Here is a 16646-nt window from a genome sequence, read left to right as displayed (position 1 = left end):
ATTCAAGGGGTTGTAATTCAGTTTCTTCGAATCTAGACCAATCATCCATATATTCGTAAGGATATACACCTTTTCTCAGCAACAAATGACGAGTTATCTGATCAGTATATTGATTTGTTATTGCAAAGTCATCGGTATTGTTTGCATCAGCTAAATTGTCCAGGGAAGATAACAGACACTGTATGGTGTCTACGAAACGAAGTCCATTACTTTGCTTTGTTCTAGCTTTCCCATCCTTGTCCGTATAATGTATAGTTTTAGTCAACGAGAATGATATATATTTTTCCATATTATTAGGAATGCACGTTAAGCCGCCATCGGTCTTTGAGATAGCTTGCATAATGATATGTGAATCATATCCTCTAAGGTTGTGAAACACAACGGGGATGGGTATTGTTTGAGAATTCATTTTTAGTTTCAAGTTACACTCGTTATGTGTGGTTCCCCGATAATTACCCTTAACATGACAATGATCTCTTATGGAATCACCATTCAGGGGTTTATTTCAAACATGACAAATCGTTGACTTCTTATAGGCCCTCCAATCATCCCTTGTCATACATATGGGTTTCTTACGCAATAAATTATCCCTGATTATTCTCTCTTCCTTTGTAGGTATTCTAGGAACTTTTCCGCTGCATCGGGACCTCTGTAAATCACTGGCGGGTTTGTTTTCCCATCATACATTACAACTATATATCCAAACCCACAAGGAATATCTTCTTTAGTTTTAAATGTAAAACTACATTCAGTACTGTGTTCGGTATTATAAGTGCTTCGAAGTCAGCATAAATTACTTACGGTACTGGCATTTGATTACAATAATTTTCAAATTTAAGTATATTTTTTCCCTCTTTAGGCATATCGATCCTGATAGCAGTCTGTCCAACATCTCTGCAGTCTTCTTTATGCGCTTCTAATAGATCTTGTCTGCTGTACCAATGCAGGCATAGTTCGCAGAAATATTTCATTCCATCATGTTTTGTTTGATCACATAATAGCCTGCTTAAACTCTTTATCCCCGTATAATGATACTTCCCATCTTTTTCGATCAGAAATGAATTGATCCCGGGAATATCTTCTGGAGCGGAGCTTATCTTGTGGACAACAATTCCTTTAGGAGAATGTCCGAAAACATTTATAAATTAATTTGCTTTTCCGCCTTATCAATTTGTGAGATTGGTGTAGGTTCATCTATACCATCAAGGTTGAGTCCGTCGTTTGGGGGATAGCTCGAAGATCTATCCGGATATTTGTCTGTGGGAAACAATGCAGATCTTATCATCATTCTGAAACAGTCATCGCCTTAATTTTTTACATTAATTATGGCTTTTTTCTTTTATAATATGAGGGTAAATCTATATAAGATCCACCTTTTAAAGGCATATAACTTGCTATATCTAAATATAAACTATAAATTCTATCCACATCCCAAACCGAACCTCTATTAGTCCAGAGTTCTAAAGTTTCTTGTATCCGCTGAATTGAAGCATCTAATGATGCGCTTATCGACTCAGATTCGGTTATAAGTTCTTGGTTGCTCTGGAAATAAGGCTTGGTATATTCGGCGTCATTTTTACTTAATGACATTTTAACCGTTAGCTGGTATTTTATACTATTTAAATCATCTAACTCCTCGTCAATTTTGCTGGATACGATGGGTTTAACATCATTAACATCCATGTTGGAATTAATATCAATGACAATCTACCAACCTCTTAGATATTTACTCACGCCGGTTGTGGGTACAAATCTTAATTCAACAAAGGATTGATTTTTATCAACATCAACATCAACATTCAGTAAATCGATCAATTCAGCTTTTCTCATTCAAGAATTACCTCTCAGCCCACTTTTTTTCGCTTGAGCTTTGAGTTCTCTAACAGTCTGGTGTTTGTTGTATTCCAAACTGAGTAAATCAATCAATTCAGCTTTTCTCATTCGAGAATAACCATGTAGACCACATTGTTTTGCCAAAGCCTTCAACTCTCTGACAAAAACCATTTTGATTTAATGGTATATGCAAAATGTGTCAAATTTCTCAATGGTTATATTTTCATATACATGTATCTAAATACGTATTCTCCCCAACCTATTCCTCTCGTTGATAAAATCTCTCATCCTAGAATAAATAATCTGGTTCCTGACCCTATCAGCATCGTGTTTCTTACATATATACCCAGGCACTGTTTGTTGCATTGAATTGGCTTCCCCATTAGTGTAAATCTACAGAGATTTATGGTTACACACCTATCATATCATTTGTCTAAATGCAAATCACATCTCCACTCGTTGAGCAGTCATAACTGGTGAGTCATCGCTATTTATGTTGCCAGCTGATACGTAATAGATCATAGCTTATGAGTAATTGTGTAGCTAAAAATAGACACACCTCTTTATGTTGTCAGGTCATAGCAGTCATGGTGTCATAGCTGATACGTAATAGATCATAGCTTATGCATAATAATGTAGCTAAATATGGACACACCAGTCCACCCAAAAACTATAAACGCTATCTCATGGTCTTTCTGAGCCTCTGACGGTGTATAAAACTGAGAGAGTGAAGGTCTTGGTATTGGGTCAAGTGTCTTTCCGTAAACATGGAAGTATTCGTGCATGGCAGATTTAACATCCTTAAACATTTGAATTGAATGTCCTTGTTTACGAAGTTCATCATTAATAAAAGCTAATCTCTCCATTCTGCGTCTGGCCCTTTGTGACTGGGCTGTTTCGAGTTGTTCTAATGCTTTATTACAGTAGAACACGGATATAATGAAGTACAAGGGACCAGAGAAATCAGTTTGTTATATCCGTTGTTCGTTATACACGTTTTCGCTCGGAAACGTCCGCCATCTTGGATAAGACAAAACACAATACACGTAATTGCAGTGTTACACGTGAAATCTTCATGGCCTAATTTCACTGTAAGTTCGCCAGCTTTGGTCTGCAGTAACGGACCACTAAGCGTAATGTTTTCGCTTCTCACGGCTTGAAACCACTTGAAGAGGTCGTCCTCTACGTCTTGGTGATTGGCAGCTCGTAACCTCATCCAGGCGGGGCCAAAGTCAGTCGAGGCGGAGGATTCAAGAATGGATTCTCTCTTCTTCATAATTGCAATGTCTTTCTTGGTTTTTATGCCAGCATCAACAGCATTAATAATTCTCAATTTCGTGTCTAAACTGATAGCTTTCTTCTTACTATTGCCCGCCGTGATAGCATATACAAGTGAACTGACACTTGCAGACAATCTTGTAAAATGTATATGTTTAATGTTTGTTTTACAGACAAGATTACATGTACAGGTAAGATTAACACAATGCAAATTTAACAAGGTTGATCCGTCACCGCTGATTGTATTGATTCGCCGCCATTGTGTTGATTCGCCGCTGATTGCGTACAGCCAATTGTCAGTGACACTTGACACTGAGAGATATCTCAGTTTGCTATACACGTCACTAATTAGTGATAGATGGGTTTGTCGGTGATCAGATATCAGTTCGCTGTAACCGTTAGTTTGCTGTAGAGAGTTCATTATATACGTTAATTTTATTTGATATTATATAGGAGATATATCGGGGTTTTTTTAACAGGTCGTTGTATCCGTTTGTTCACTATATCTGTGTTCATTATATCCGAGTTCTACTGTATGTCTTTTCTGCTAGAGCATTAACAATAGCTCCACCGACCATCATCGCAATTGATGCAATACTATATGTTTATAAAATATTCAAATGTTTCATTACTTCATTATGTCTTCATTATGTCTTCATTATGTCATAAGCCCTTGTTTGATTAGCATTTCTTTAGTAGCCGATATACCGATCATACCGACATCATAACCATTAAAATCTAGCTTGGATGGTGTGGCTTTAGTAATCATTTTAGCTATATGGGGATAGCCAATGGCCAACCCCCTGACCACCGCTGAATGATACATTGCATTTACCAACATTTTATCGTCTGTAACTGGAGTAGTCATTGCTTTTATAACATTACATGAGGGCTTAACTCATCTTGTGCAATCGGGGATTGTGTTTTCTTTTCTCCGGTCTTAAGAAACAACCATACCACCGCTATAATGCCTATAGCATAGGGAGCCCAAGTTTTAATCGGACGTGTGCTATGTTCAGTATTGTGTATTAGTTTTGCCTTCCTCGCTAGCGCACCCTTCCTACCGACTGCGACTTTTCGAGGATTCTTAGTCACTCTGACTTGTGGTGCAATCGTGGTTGTGGTGCAATCGCTTGTTTCCTCGTTCACTTGTTGTGCAATCAGTATTTCTGTCTCCATTATATGTGGGCACGTATGTTTAAATTGACAATACCTAGCTGTTATTAAAGCAGTGGTAAGTGGAACTAAGAACATTCCGTATCTATGATAGAACTCACAGCTTACTGCGCTTATAGCATGTCTTTCTCTAGAGATTCACATAAATACTGTCGAATTTCTGCCGGGATAGGAAAAAACATACTAGCTACAGCTGCGTTTAGTTGTAACATAGCCGAACCTATTGTTTTAGTCATGGTAGCTCCCAGTCTAGACTCGCAACGCGCGTCTAGTTTTTTAATTTCTTCATCGGTCATGTTATCAATTTTTTCAGTGGTATAATTTTCCCCAAAATATTGGGAACATTTTCCGCCGGCTACAAAAGTCTTTCTCTATGTTGATCTCTATGTTGATCAACTGCAGGTTCTTGGAGCAGTTGTTCGATAAGTTCGCCGCATTCCATAATGTAATAGATAAAGTAATAGGAGATATTGAAGTCAAACATATTGATATATTGCATATCCAATACAGCCCGAAATAATAAACTGTTGCGAAAAAATGAGCATTTCAAACCACATTATTACACAATCACCGCTAATGTTCAATTTATCGCATTTTTACTACTTTTTTTGCCGTGTACTTGGTCATTGTCCGTGGTTCGCATGTCAAGCCATAGCGCATACTTCGTGGTAAGGAATTCAGCCATTGATACATCCCTGAGAGACAGATCTTTCACGACCGCGTTAACTTCTGGCCTTCGTTTTATAGAAGGTAGTTTTTTAATCTCATCCCACTGTTGATATGCTTGCATGCCTTGACTATATAGTTGGTTAGGCACGCCCTCGATAGTCAATTCTACTTTTGTAATCTTGGGATTGTAGAACTTCTCAGTATCTCTTGCAAACTGGGTCTTCAAACATCATTAAAATACCCTTCAACGATCTCGCGTGGACGTTTAGATTAATATTCCACATCGTCTCTCTTTTATTCCTGGTGATGTTTCGGTGTCCAAGCACGCGATCATACAAAATAGCTAAACTTCCGGTATACTGGTTACGAATTTGTCTGGCTAATTCAGGATCTGTTATCATATCATACTCCAGTTAGATATTATCAATAGCTAGCATCTTCAGTAGCTTTGATTATTCTTCTGTAGTCATTAAAAGTGAGTTCGTATTCAAACCTATCGCCTAAGGATGCTTGATAGAAGGCCATGTGACTATCTAGTAATTCAAAGTCGAGCGGAATATAGAATCGATTACCTAATGCATCAGCAACAGCCTAATCTTCTACGATGGTATTATCACCTCTATCAGCAGTCTCATTGTGTTCCGATTACAAATACCTTGGTACTGTAAGTTTTCCCGTTCTTTAGCCGTTCTCCAGAGATCCATGTAACAGAAGTACATGTATACATCGCTATCGTCAATACTCAAAACCTCATAACCGCTAATTTTATTTGCAATTTTCTTAACAATTGCACAACCTATGTTTTGTACAAGCTCTCTGTTAGCATCGGCAGAAGTCAAATTAATTGTAAATGATAGTCCTGCAGTTCCTGGAACTATCACATCGTGAGCACCTAGATTAGGAAAGCGAACCAGAAGTGTTTGATTCTGATCAATGGTACTCGGGTTATTAGTTATAGTTACAGACTGGCGAATAGCTTTGACCCCTAATGGATCCCGAAGTCTACGTTGTGGGTTTAACTTGCGTCTGTATTGCGAAGACATTGTTTATATTGAAATTATTTAACCTTATGTTTAATATAAAAATGGATGATTTTAATCTAGATAACATAACTCATACTAGTACAATCGAAGAGGGTACTGATGAAGACAAAAAATATGATACACCTATTGATAGTGACTATTCAAAGTTTACAAAAGATAGTAAAGGAATATTGCGACTGAGAGACTCTCCGGATATTGATCTTATGAATTCTCGTACTCGTAAACCCCTAGCCTTGTCTACCATAGCCAGTAAACATGGTATCAACATTATTCGTAATAAATTAGGTTTTGCAGACTACTCACGAGAAAAACTTTCTGCGAAGACTACTAAGGTTTTTAAGACTGTGCGTGATGAACTCGATGCCATAGATAAAGATAATTTGGAAGAACACACTAAGCTGGCCTCAGACGGACTCGTACAAATCTTGGATACCTACTACGATAATTCCATGTTACAGGTACCATACAATATTAAAGGAATTACAAGGCCTTGTCCAGGCATTGCAAAAAACAATGCAGGTAGAACTCGTCAATAATATAGCCAAGATATCTGAACTCAAAAAGCATATAGCTTATGAGAAAACAAAACTTGAACAGGCGGGCAATGAATTCAGTAGACACAGCATTGCGGAAAGATTGCGTAACTTAGACAAAAGATCGGCCTGCCTCGAAGACGCTTCGAGTAATAGAAAGGCACTTCACAAATCAGTCAAATTCGAGAAACTATCGATCAAGTCCTCAACGATGATACCACAATGGCCGATAAAATTAAAACATTGTTCAGAGAACAGGGGATAACCATTGCCAGTATTTTAACTGCATTGGGATTTATTATATCGACTTTGACTCTTGCGTTAACCGGTGGAGATGGACCACCCACACCACCCACACCACCCACACCACCAAGGCCGGACGGTGTAAAAGAATGGATAAAAAAGCATTTAAAAGCATTAGGAGAAGCACTGGGAAAGCTTGCTGGAAAAGCCGCATCTGCACTTCCCCGTATAACAGGGAGTATTGTTTCCTGGCTCTTGAATTTATTAGCTAAGACCGCCACTTGGTTTAGTCAAAACTTGTGGGCACTGATCGTAGCAATTGCCGGGCTGTTGTACTTATCCGTTAAAGACTATTTATCCAAATCATGAGTAAACCATGAGCCGCGACTCCACCTACTATAAGCACTGTTTTTTCATTGATATGTTGTTGATTTTTAGCTGCAATATGTGGCGGCACTTCTGACTGTTGCGGTTGTGAAACATGTGGTGGCTGTTTCCGTGTCTGTGGTTTTTACTTTTCCTGTTATCCTGTGTTTGTTTGCGTTATTAATTCGGTTTTAATATCTGAATTTAAACCTGTCTTTTGTTGATAGGAAGCAATAACAATTTTATTATTATAGCCGATCACTTGACCGATCTTAAGTTCCATATTACTCGGAGACATGTATATTCCTGCCCCATAAACGTAGTCAACTTTGGATTGAGCGTACTGTAATGCATCTTGATAATGTTTTATAGAAGATGGTATATCAACTGGTGAATTAATAGCATCCTCCACATTTGCGACAAACTGTTTTTGTGCATCGAGCGCCGTCCCAGAACCAATTATTCCTGTTCGTGTTTGTGATTGTGCACCAAGAATTGACCATACATAAGTTCTTATTGATTCATTAACTCTTACAACTCCTGGATTAGTAAACTTATTTTCTGTTTTATCATACAGAAATTCATTCCAAGCGTTTGCAGTATCGTTTAGTTGCACAAATTTTGTAACAATATAAGGCAATCCACTCTTAAGCTCATAAGATCTCCTCTCCAATCGTTACTCGAAAGTTCCCAGCCATGATAAAGATTATGCATTCTTACAAAAAGACTGTTTTTCTGTAACAACTTGAATGGATTGAATGGTTGATGAGTTACTTTAACAGTTTTTTGTCCACTGTACAGAACACCTAGACCATGGTTAAGTCCTTTAATTTCTTTACTCATAGAAATACTAAATTCCTGACAAATACGCTCATACGCTAACTTATTGTATGGATTATTTGAGGAATTCCATGCTCGATCCTGCGGTAATGGGGCACTAATTTCTTTAAGTATACGTCTAATCTGATAGTACACATGAAATGATAAAACAGACTTATTTAGTTCAAATCCTGGGGCATTAAGAGATACACCACATCCTGTTGTGGCACATCATATGGCAAAGTTTAACTGGTTTTGCCAAAATTGCATTGGATTGTGGAACCAATCATGCACCATTTTATCGCCAGTTGCCGTGACCCTGCATTTTTCAAAGATATCAGGGAAATTTACAAAAAACTTAGCACCAGAGGCTCTTACCATAATCGACTGATTCGTAATGTAAGTTGTTTTCATATTTAAGTTATGATATAGTATCTTTGTATATTTAATATGTATGTTACACTCCAAGGAATAATAAATGGTCTATTCAACTGCTTCATACTATCGATAACTCGGCTGGACAACTTGAAGTCGCTCTATGCGATGTAACGTATTACCAATATAAGTGCTGTGAGAGATAATAATAAGTTATTACTAAATGAAGGTCAAGAAAATCACTTTATAACAGATTGGTATTACAGCGTATGCTCACTCAATGATGAAATTTTTAAGCCTTTGGGAGCTAGTCTCACACAAAATGAATCGAATGGGATGCTGTTTTAAGCACTGGAGAAAAGGGTATAGTTCTTGTATATGGCTTAGCAGCTACACTTGGATTAAGAAGATGGGAAAAACTACACAACACAAAATTGCATGGAGTTAAATTACCCGATTTAGTTCCCTATAAAGAGTTGTGCATCCATCTTGATCAGATTAGTACAACGGATAATATTCAACTCGAAAGTCCTTCAACTCTGCTAAGAGCTATTCCAGTCAAAGATGAAAAATACGATAGCGGTAGAACTGAATCTTTCTCAACTTTACAATATAAAAAGTTGAAGCGGGGTATTATTTCAGACCTCAAAATTTCTGTATTAGATGTAAAACATCAACCAGTACATATAGGATACCTGAGTGTAACACTCCATATTATGAATAATGGTTGATTCATCAGGCCCTGGAATGCATAACCTTAGACAATGTAATACAATTGCACTTTCCGATCTTGAGACACAGAAGGATTCGGTAAACCCAGTACTGATGGCAAGTTATACGCTTTACACTTACAAGATAATGTATACAAGCGGAAAGAAGTTGTATTCACAGCTAATCTAGGAGATTTAAGTGATGTTGACGTTGGTAGACTCAATAAAACACTTCATACAATCTTACTCACAATGATGATAATAAATGGACTATGGTCGAAGAAAAAATCGATTGGCTACTGAATATCGTCATTGCTCCACCATATGTGATGACGGGTAAGGGAAATCAATTAACTAAGATAAAGGAGAGTGGGATCGTACTCGGGGCTTATATCCCCTCAAAACGAAAAAGTGTATCAGTCGGTCCCCTGCCAGAAAACCCAGGTCATATGTTACTGAGTTGTCCGGCATAAAAAAAATGTTAGTTTCAATTTGGTTACTGAATTCAATGATATAAAACATAACTTGAATGCTATACCTAATCTTTCTACGCTTATTATTGAAGTCTTGTTTGGGGATGCACCAGAAGATGCCTTCGAGATATTACCAGGTCTATCAATTAAATGGCTCAAGAAACACGAGCGTCAACGTTGCAGTATTATTTATATGGGAGTATCACCTGTTGCAACCCTTGAGGGGGTCCAAGTTAATAAAGATAAAAGCATTTTTCTTACTAAGATATTTATGCCACATAATATACATTTAATAAGTTTGATGTATACTCTCAAAACATTTAAGCAAGACCAATTAAAGACTATTATATGATATAATAATATACATTATGGGTTTATATCCGGCGCTCGATGAAGCATCTGAAAAGATGGATACTGTTAATGGATTTCGATTACATCAAATAAGCGACATAAAACATCGAATAGAGAAGGAGAGGGAGTTGAGACTTGGATTGCATAAAAAGTATCGCAGAGCTGTGAATGCTCTCGATGGAGTTGACACTGCGCTTGTAACAGCTGGCATGGGACTCAGTGTAGCCGGTGTTGGTTTATTATCAACCATAATCGCCGCGCCTATCGTACTTGGTATGGAAGTAGCAGCCGGAGTCTCAGGACTAGGCAGGAATAGCGATAAAATTTAAGTCTCGTAAGTTGCAAAAGAAAGCATTAGAACATGATAATTTTTCGGATACTCGCCGAAGCAAAGTTGAACAGCATTGAGGAACATATTTCAACAGCACTGGCTGATTGCAAGATATCCAAGGAGGAGTTTTGTTTAATTTTGTCAGAACTCACAAAATACAACGCAATGAAGCAGGAGATTCGATCCAATTCTCCTAAGACCAGTGGTATTAGCGAAGACGAGAAAAAAAAGTTCATAGAACAGGGCAGACAACAAACACGTCAATTATTCCGTGCCAAAACCAAAGAACTGGTTGGAGATTAAAAATAGATGGTTTCCTATCGTTGGCTCAAATTTATACGAATGCTTACATAAGTCTATAATAATGTCAACAAAAACATTTTTGCTCTGGGACAAAATTATAAAATGGCGTGAATCACCACAAGGTATATATTATATCAGTGATGTCAAACCAACCAAATACGGTCATCAATTGTTTCTTTCCAATTTCGAAAAAGAGTATATAGTCTGGTCTCCTAGTGAAATGAATGAAGAACTTAGTAAAAATGTTGAATATCACTTTGTTCAAAATAATGGTATGGTGTATGAGTAAAAATAATACAACTTCATCACAATTAGTTTAGTCACACGACGATTGTTTGTGCTCATCATCATTTTTGCATAAAAAATTCCCTCTGTAGTAGCAGTATTGGGTGTAAATCTGGCTCCAGAGGAAGTGAGCCAGAATCCCCATTACTTATACTACTAAATGTATGTGTTTCTGAATAAAACTACAATAATTTAGAAATCAATTATACTCATTCACCTCAAAAACAAGTTGTCCTTCGCTGCTTTTTGTAACACATTCACTATTGAGGATGAGGATATTGTAGGCCTGGCTGAAGATGAACCCGTTGTTACTGATGGTGAGAGAGTAGCTGCGGAGAGCAGGCAGAGTGCACACGATGGTGTGATAGTTGATATATGTTGCTGTGTAGGCACGGATTTCTCGAGACACACTCAGACCAGCAGACGTCACCTGGCAAAACATCATCCACAATAGATACTGATACAAAACACCAGACCCGTGAAGATTCGGGATAGAATAGCTCTTCAGCAACCCATGCTTGCCATGAAAAGCGATTACTGGGATTGCCTGGTCAGATTCGCAGACTAGGTTGATGCATTTGTCACTCACTAGATTTTTTACAGACAGCTGGAATAATGCTGAGTGCGGTGTTAAACAACAAACACACACTAAAAATAATAAACTAAAACATTCACAATACATACTAGTTCAAAATATCCTTCAGCCCACTAAATATACATAAGCTGCAAAACATCATAGGAGCATGGCTGAGTAGCACTTTGTTATGGTAGAACATGCAATCATATTGTTTACCAGAGATATTTGATTTATGTATCAGGTCTAATCAGTTAAGTACCAATCTGCCAGGGAGGGTGAAGATCCATGTTTACCTGCACACTGCTAAAGTAGCACTTCAGGTTGGTAGATCGGAGGAAGTTTTGTCCATAGAAGAAGAATTGATGTCCACATTGACCTTGTGCCAAGTCACAAAGTCCCTTGCCTTGCACAGCAGACAACACAGGGGCATCTCTGAGGGAGACGGAGCAGTCATGACCCCCATAGGTTGGCTCACATTTACAGGCACCTGCAAATTTCACATGAAGAACATGAAAAACCTAAATTTAAGGTTAACACATGGAACTGGACTTTCCTCAATATTTCCAGATTTACAACAAGAACATGTGCAACCCACCTGTATCTATAACCTCACTGCACCCGACTGCATCTATAACCTCACTGCACCCATCTGCATCTATAACCTCACTGCACCTACCTGCATCTATAACCTCACTGCACCTACCTGCATCTATAATCTCACTGCTGCATCTATAACCTCACTGCACCCACCTGCATCTGTAACCTCACTACACCCACCTCCATCTATAACCTCACTGCACCCACCTGCATCTATAATCTTACTGCTGCATCTATAACCTCACTGCACCCACCTGCATCTGTAACCTCACTACACCCACCTGCATCTATAACCTCACTGCACCCACCTGCATCTATAATCTCACTGCTGCATCTATAACCTCACTGCACCCACCTGCATCTGTAACCTCACTACACCCACCTGCATCTATAACCTCACTGCACCCACCTGCATCTATAATCTCACTGCACCCACCTGCATCTATAACCTCACTGCACCCATCTGCATCTATAATCTCACTGCTGCATCTATAACCTCACTGCACCCATCTGCAAATATAACCTCACTGCTGCATCTATAACTTCACTGCACCCATCTGCATCTGTAACCTCACTGCTGCATCTATAACCTCACTGGACCCACCTGCATCTATAATCTCACTGCACCCACCTGCATCTATAACCTCACTGCACCCACCTACATCTATAATCTCACTGCTGCATCTATAACCTCACTGCACCCATCTGCAAATATAACCTCACTGCTAAATCTATAACCTCTCTGCTGCATCTATAACTTCACTGCAACCTCCTGCATCTGTAACCTCACTGCACCCATCTGCATCTATAACCTCACTGCACCCACCTGCATCTATAACCTCACTGCTGCATCTATAACCTCACTGCTGCATCTATAACCTCACTGCACCAACCTGCATCTATAACCCCACAGCTGCATCTATAACCTCACTGCTGCATCTATAACCTCACTCCCCCCACCTGCATCTATAACAGGTGCATCTATAATCTCACTGCGCCCATCTGCATCTATAACCTCACTGCTGCATCTGTAACCTCACTGCTGCATCGATAACCTCACTGCACCCACCTGCATCTATAATCTCACTGCACCCATCTGCATCTATAACCTCACTGCTGCATCTATAACCTCACTGCACCCATCTGCATCTATAACATCACAGCAGCATCTATAATCTCACTGCTGCATCTATAACCTCACTGCACCCATCTGCATCTATAACCTCCCATCTGCATCTATAACCTCACTGCACCTACCTGCATCTATACCCTCACTGCGCTTATCTGCATCTATAACCTTACTGCTGCATCTATAACTTCACTGCTCATCTATAACATCACTGCACTCATCTGCATCTATAACCTCGCTGCACCCATCTGAATCTGTAACCTCACTGCACCGATCTGCATCTTTAACCTCACTGCACCAATCTGCATCTATAACCTCACTGCACCCATCTGCATCTATAACCTCACTGCACCCATCTGCATCTTTAACCTCACTGCACCAATCTGCATCTATAACCTCACTGCACCCATCTGCATCTATAACCTCACTGCACCCATCTGCATGTATAACCTCACTGCACCCATCTGCATCTATAACCTCACTGCTGCATCTATAACCTCACTGCACCAACCTGCATCTATACCCTCACTGCGCTCATCTGCATCTATAACCTTACTGCTGCATCTATAACTTCACTGCTCATCTATAACCTCACTGCACCCATGTGCATCTATAACCTCACTGCACCCATCTGCATCTATAACCTCACTGCACCCATCTGCATCTATAACCTCACTGCACCCACCTGCATCTATAACCTCACTGCACCAACCTGCATCTATAACCTCACTGCACCCATCATTGTCTCTAACCTCACTGCACCCACCTGCATCTATAACCTCACTGCACCCATCTGCATCTATAACCTCACTGCACCCATCTGCATCTATAACCTCACTTCAGCCATCTGCATCTATAACCTCACTGCAACAACCTGCATCTATAACCTCACTGCACCCATCTGCATCTATAACATCACTGCACCCATCTGCATCTATAACCTCACTTCAGCCATCTGCGTCTATAACCTCACTGCACCATCTGCATCTATAACCTCACTTCAGCCATCTGCATCTTTAACCTCACTGCACCATCTGCATCTATAACCTCACTGCACCCACCTGCATCTATAACCTCACTGCACCCACCTGCATCTATAACCTCACTGCACCAACCTGCATCTATAACCTCACTGCACCCACCATTGTCTCTAACCTCACTGCACCCATCTGCATCTATAACCTCACTGCACCGATCTGCATCTATAACCTCACTTCAGCCATCTGCATCTATAACCTCACTGCACCCACCTGCATCTATAACCTCACTGCACCCACCATTGTCTCTAACCTCACTGCACCCATCTGCATCTATAACCTCACTGCACCGATCTGCATCTATAACCTCACTTCAGCCATCTGCATCTATAACCTCACTGCACCCACCTGCATCTATAATCTCACTGCACCCATCTGCATCTATAACCTCACTGCACCCATCTGCATCTATAACCTCACTTCAGCCATCTGCGTCTATAACCTCACTGCACCCACCTGCATCTATAATCTCACTGCACCCATCTGCATCTATAACCTCACTGCACCCATCTGCATCTATAACATCACTGCACCCATCTGCATCTATAACCTCACTTCAGCCATCTGCGTCTATAACCTCACTGCACCATCTGCATCTATAACCTCACTTCAGCCATCTGCATCTTTAACCTCACTGCACCATCTGCATCTATAACCTCACTGCACCCACCTGCATCTATAACCTCACTGCAACCCACACAAGGTTACAATGTCTGTTCAAGCATACAATATGCAAGAATTTATATTTACATTTGTCATTTAATTGCAATAACTTAATCACCAGTACTTTACAAATACAATGTACTACGCTCCTGCTACATATGTTATACACATTCACAACCACTACAAGACATCATAGTGTACACACCAACAACCTCTCATTATACTGCATGTTTATGTTTGAGTGAAAACCAACAGGTCTAGTTATACTGCATGTTTATGTTTGAATGAATATCAACCACTCGTTTTTAGCATGTTTATTTTTGAATGAATATCAACAGGTCTACATAAACTACATGTGTATGTTTGAGTTTATATAAGATATTATATGGTTAGGTACACAGTTTATATGTTAGCCTATGAAGACATGCTCCTGGCTTCTTGTGTAAAGCAATCACTGACCGTTGACACATGAGCCGTGGTTGTTACAGTGGCTGGGACAGATTGAGGTGATGATCTCTCTGTTGATGACATAGATACCACTGACCACTTGCCAGTACCGCCTGTTATACTGTATCTCAAACAGGCAGTCAAACACTATGCTGTCCAGGAACAGCTTCTCGAACACTGGACCATCAAACAGCTGTGAAACAAGCATACAAGAGCACAGTAAGTTGCAATGTTAGAGTAGACAAAACAAGCATACAGAGGACAGTAAGTTGCAATGTCAGTGTAGACAAAACAAGCATACAAGAGCACAGTAAGTTGCAATGTCAGTGTAGACAAAACAAGCATACAAGAGCACAGTAAGTTGCAATGTCAGTGTAGACAAAACAAGCATACAAGAGCACAGTAAGTTGCAATGTCAGTGTAGACAAAACAAGCATACAAGAGCACAGTAAGTTGCAATGTCAGTGTAGACAAAACAAGCATACAAGAGCACAGTAAGTTGCAATGTCAGTGTAGACAAAACAAGCATACAAGAGCACAGTAAGTTGCAATGTCAGTGTAGACAAAACAAGCATACAAGAGCACAGTAAGTTGCAATGTCAGTGTAGACAAAACAAGCATACAAGAGCACAGTAAGTTGCAATGTCAGTGTAGACAAAACAAGAAAGAAGTGAGCAAAGCTCACATACCCCCGTTATCCCGCTGGTCAACAACAAATAGTAAATAGTTTTAACTTCAATGTTTTAAAAACTAAGATTGAGTTCTAGTGACAATTGACCCCCCCCCCCAGCCAAATCTCCCATATTACCAGTGTTCATTACGAGGAAGTAGATCACCATGAACACCTTTGAATAAACATTTGATTGAGGAGTTACATAAGAAGAATTATCAAAAGGACCAACAATTGTTGATATAAAAACACATAATTGGATATTTAAGACTTAAAAAATGGAACAATATCATACAAGAAAATCAATAAATTAATAATTTCCATCTAGCCTTAACAGATATGGTAAAGAATTCATAAATTCAAACTGACACAATGCACAGATACTTATGATGATCTACATGTGTGGAAACAATTTTGGAAAATATATTAGCTATACAAAACCAGTCATCAACATTTCTAAATTCCATCATGTTTCCATGAAAACAGCAAAAGAGAAAACTTTCAGAATCTTATAAAAGATAAAAAACAATCATAGTGGTTAATGCAGCAAGTTTTCCTGAAATTAGGATACATAATATTGTAAACATGGATCGTACAAAAACTCTACCCAAAATTTATGTTTCACCATGATTCCATGGAAACGGCAAAAATAAAAAAAATCAGAATCTTCAAACTAGCAAAAGGCACAAGTACTCATTGTTGTAAATGTGTGTAGCAAGCTTGATGAAGCTAGGATGC

At 39.2% G+C, this 16646-nt stretch overlaps 1 protein-coding gene across 2 annotated transcripts in view; it reads right to left on the bottom strand.

The window, feature by feature from the left end:
• The window catches only part of LOC124150009, a 359724-nt gene that overhangs the window by 166249 nt on the left and 176829 nt on the right, over positions 1-16646 (bottom strand). For both annotated transcript variants that reach the window (XM_048393436.1, XM_046521880.2), the window contains exons 75-77: positions 15251-15431; positions 11659-11852; positions 11006-11218 (exon numbers count right to left, since the gene is read on the bottom strand). In XM_048393436.1, the coding sequence (XP_048249393.1) occupies positions 11006-11218; positions 11659-11852; positions 15251-15431 (588 nt within the window). The remainder of the gene's footprint in view (positions 1-11005; positions 11219-11658; positions 11853-15250; positions 15432-16646) is intronic.

This window comes from Haliotis rufescens, unplaced genomic scaffold (genome assembly GCF_023055435.1).
Source record: "Haliotis rufescens isolate VD_foot unplaced genomic scaffold, xgHalRufe1.0.p SCAF_12, whole genome shotgun sequence".
Classification (NCBI taxonomy): Eukaryota; Metazoa; Mollusca; class Gastropoda; order Lepetellida; family Haliotidae; genus Haliotis; species Haliotis rufescens.
This window is presented reverse-complemented; position numbering and strand designations above follow the sequence as displayed.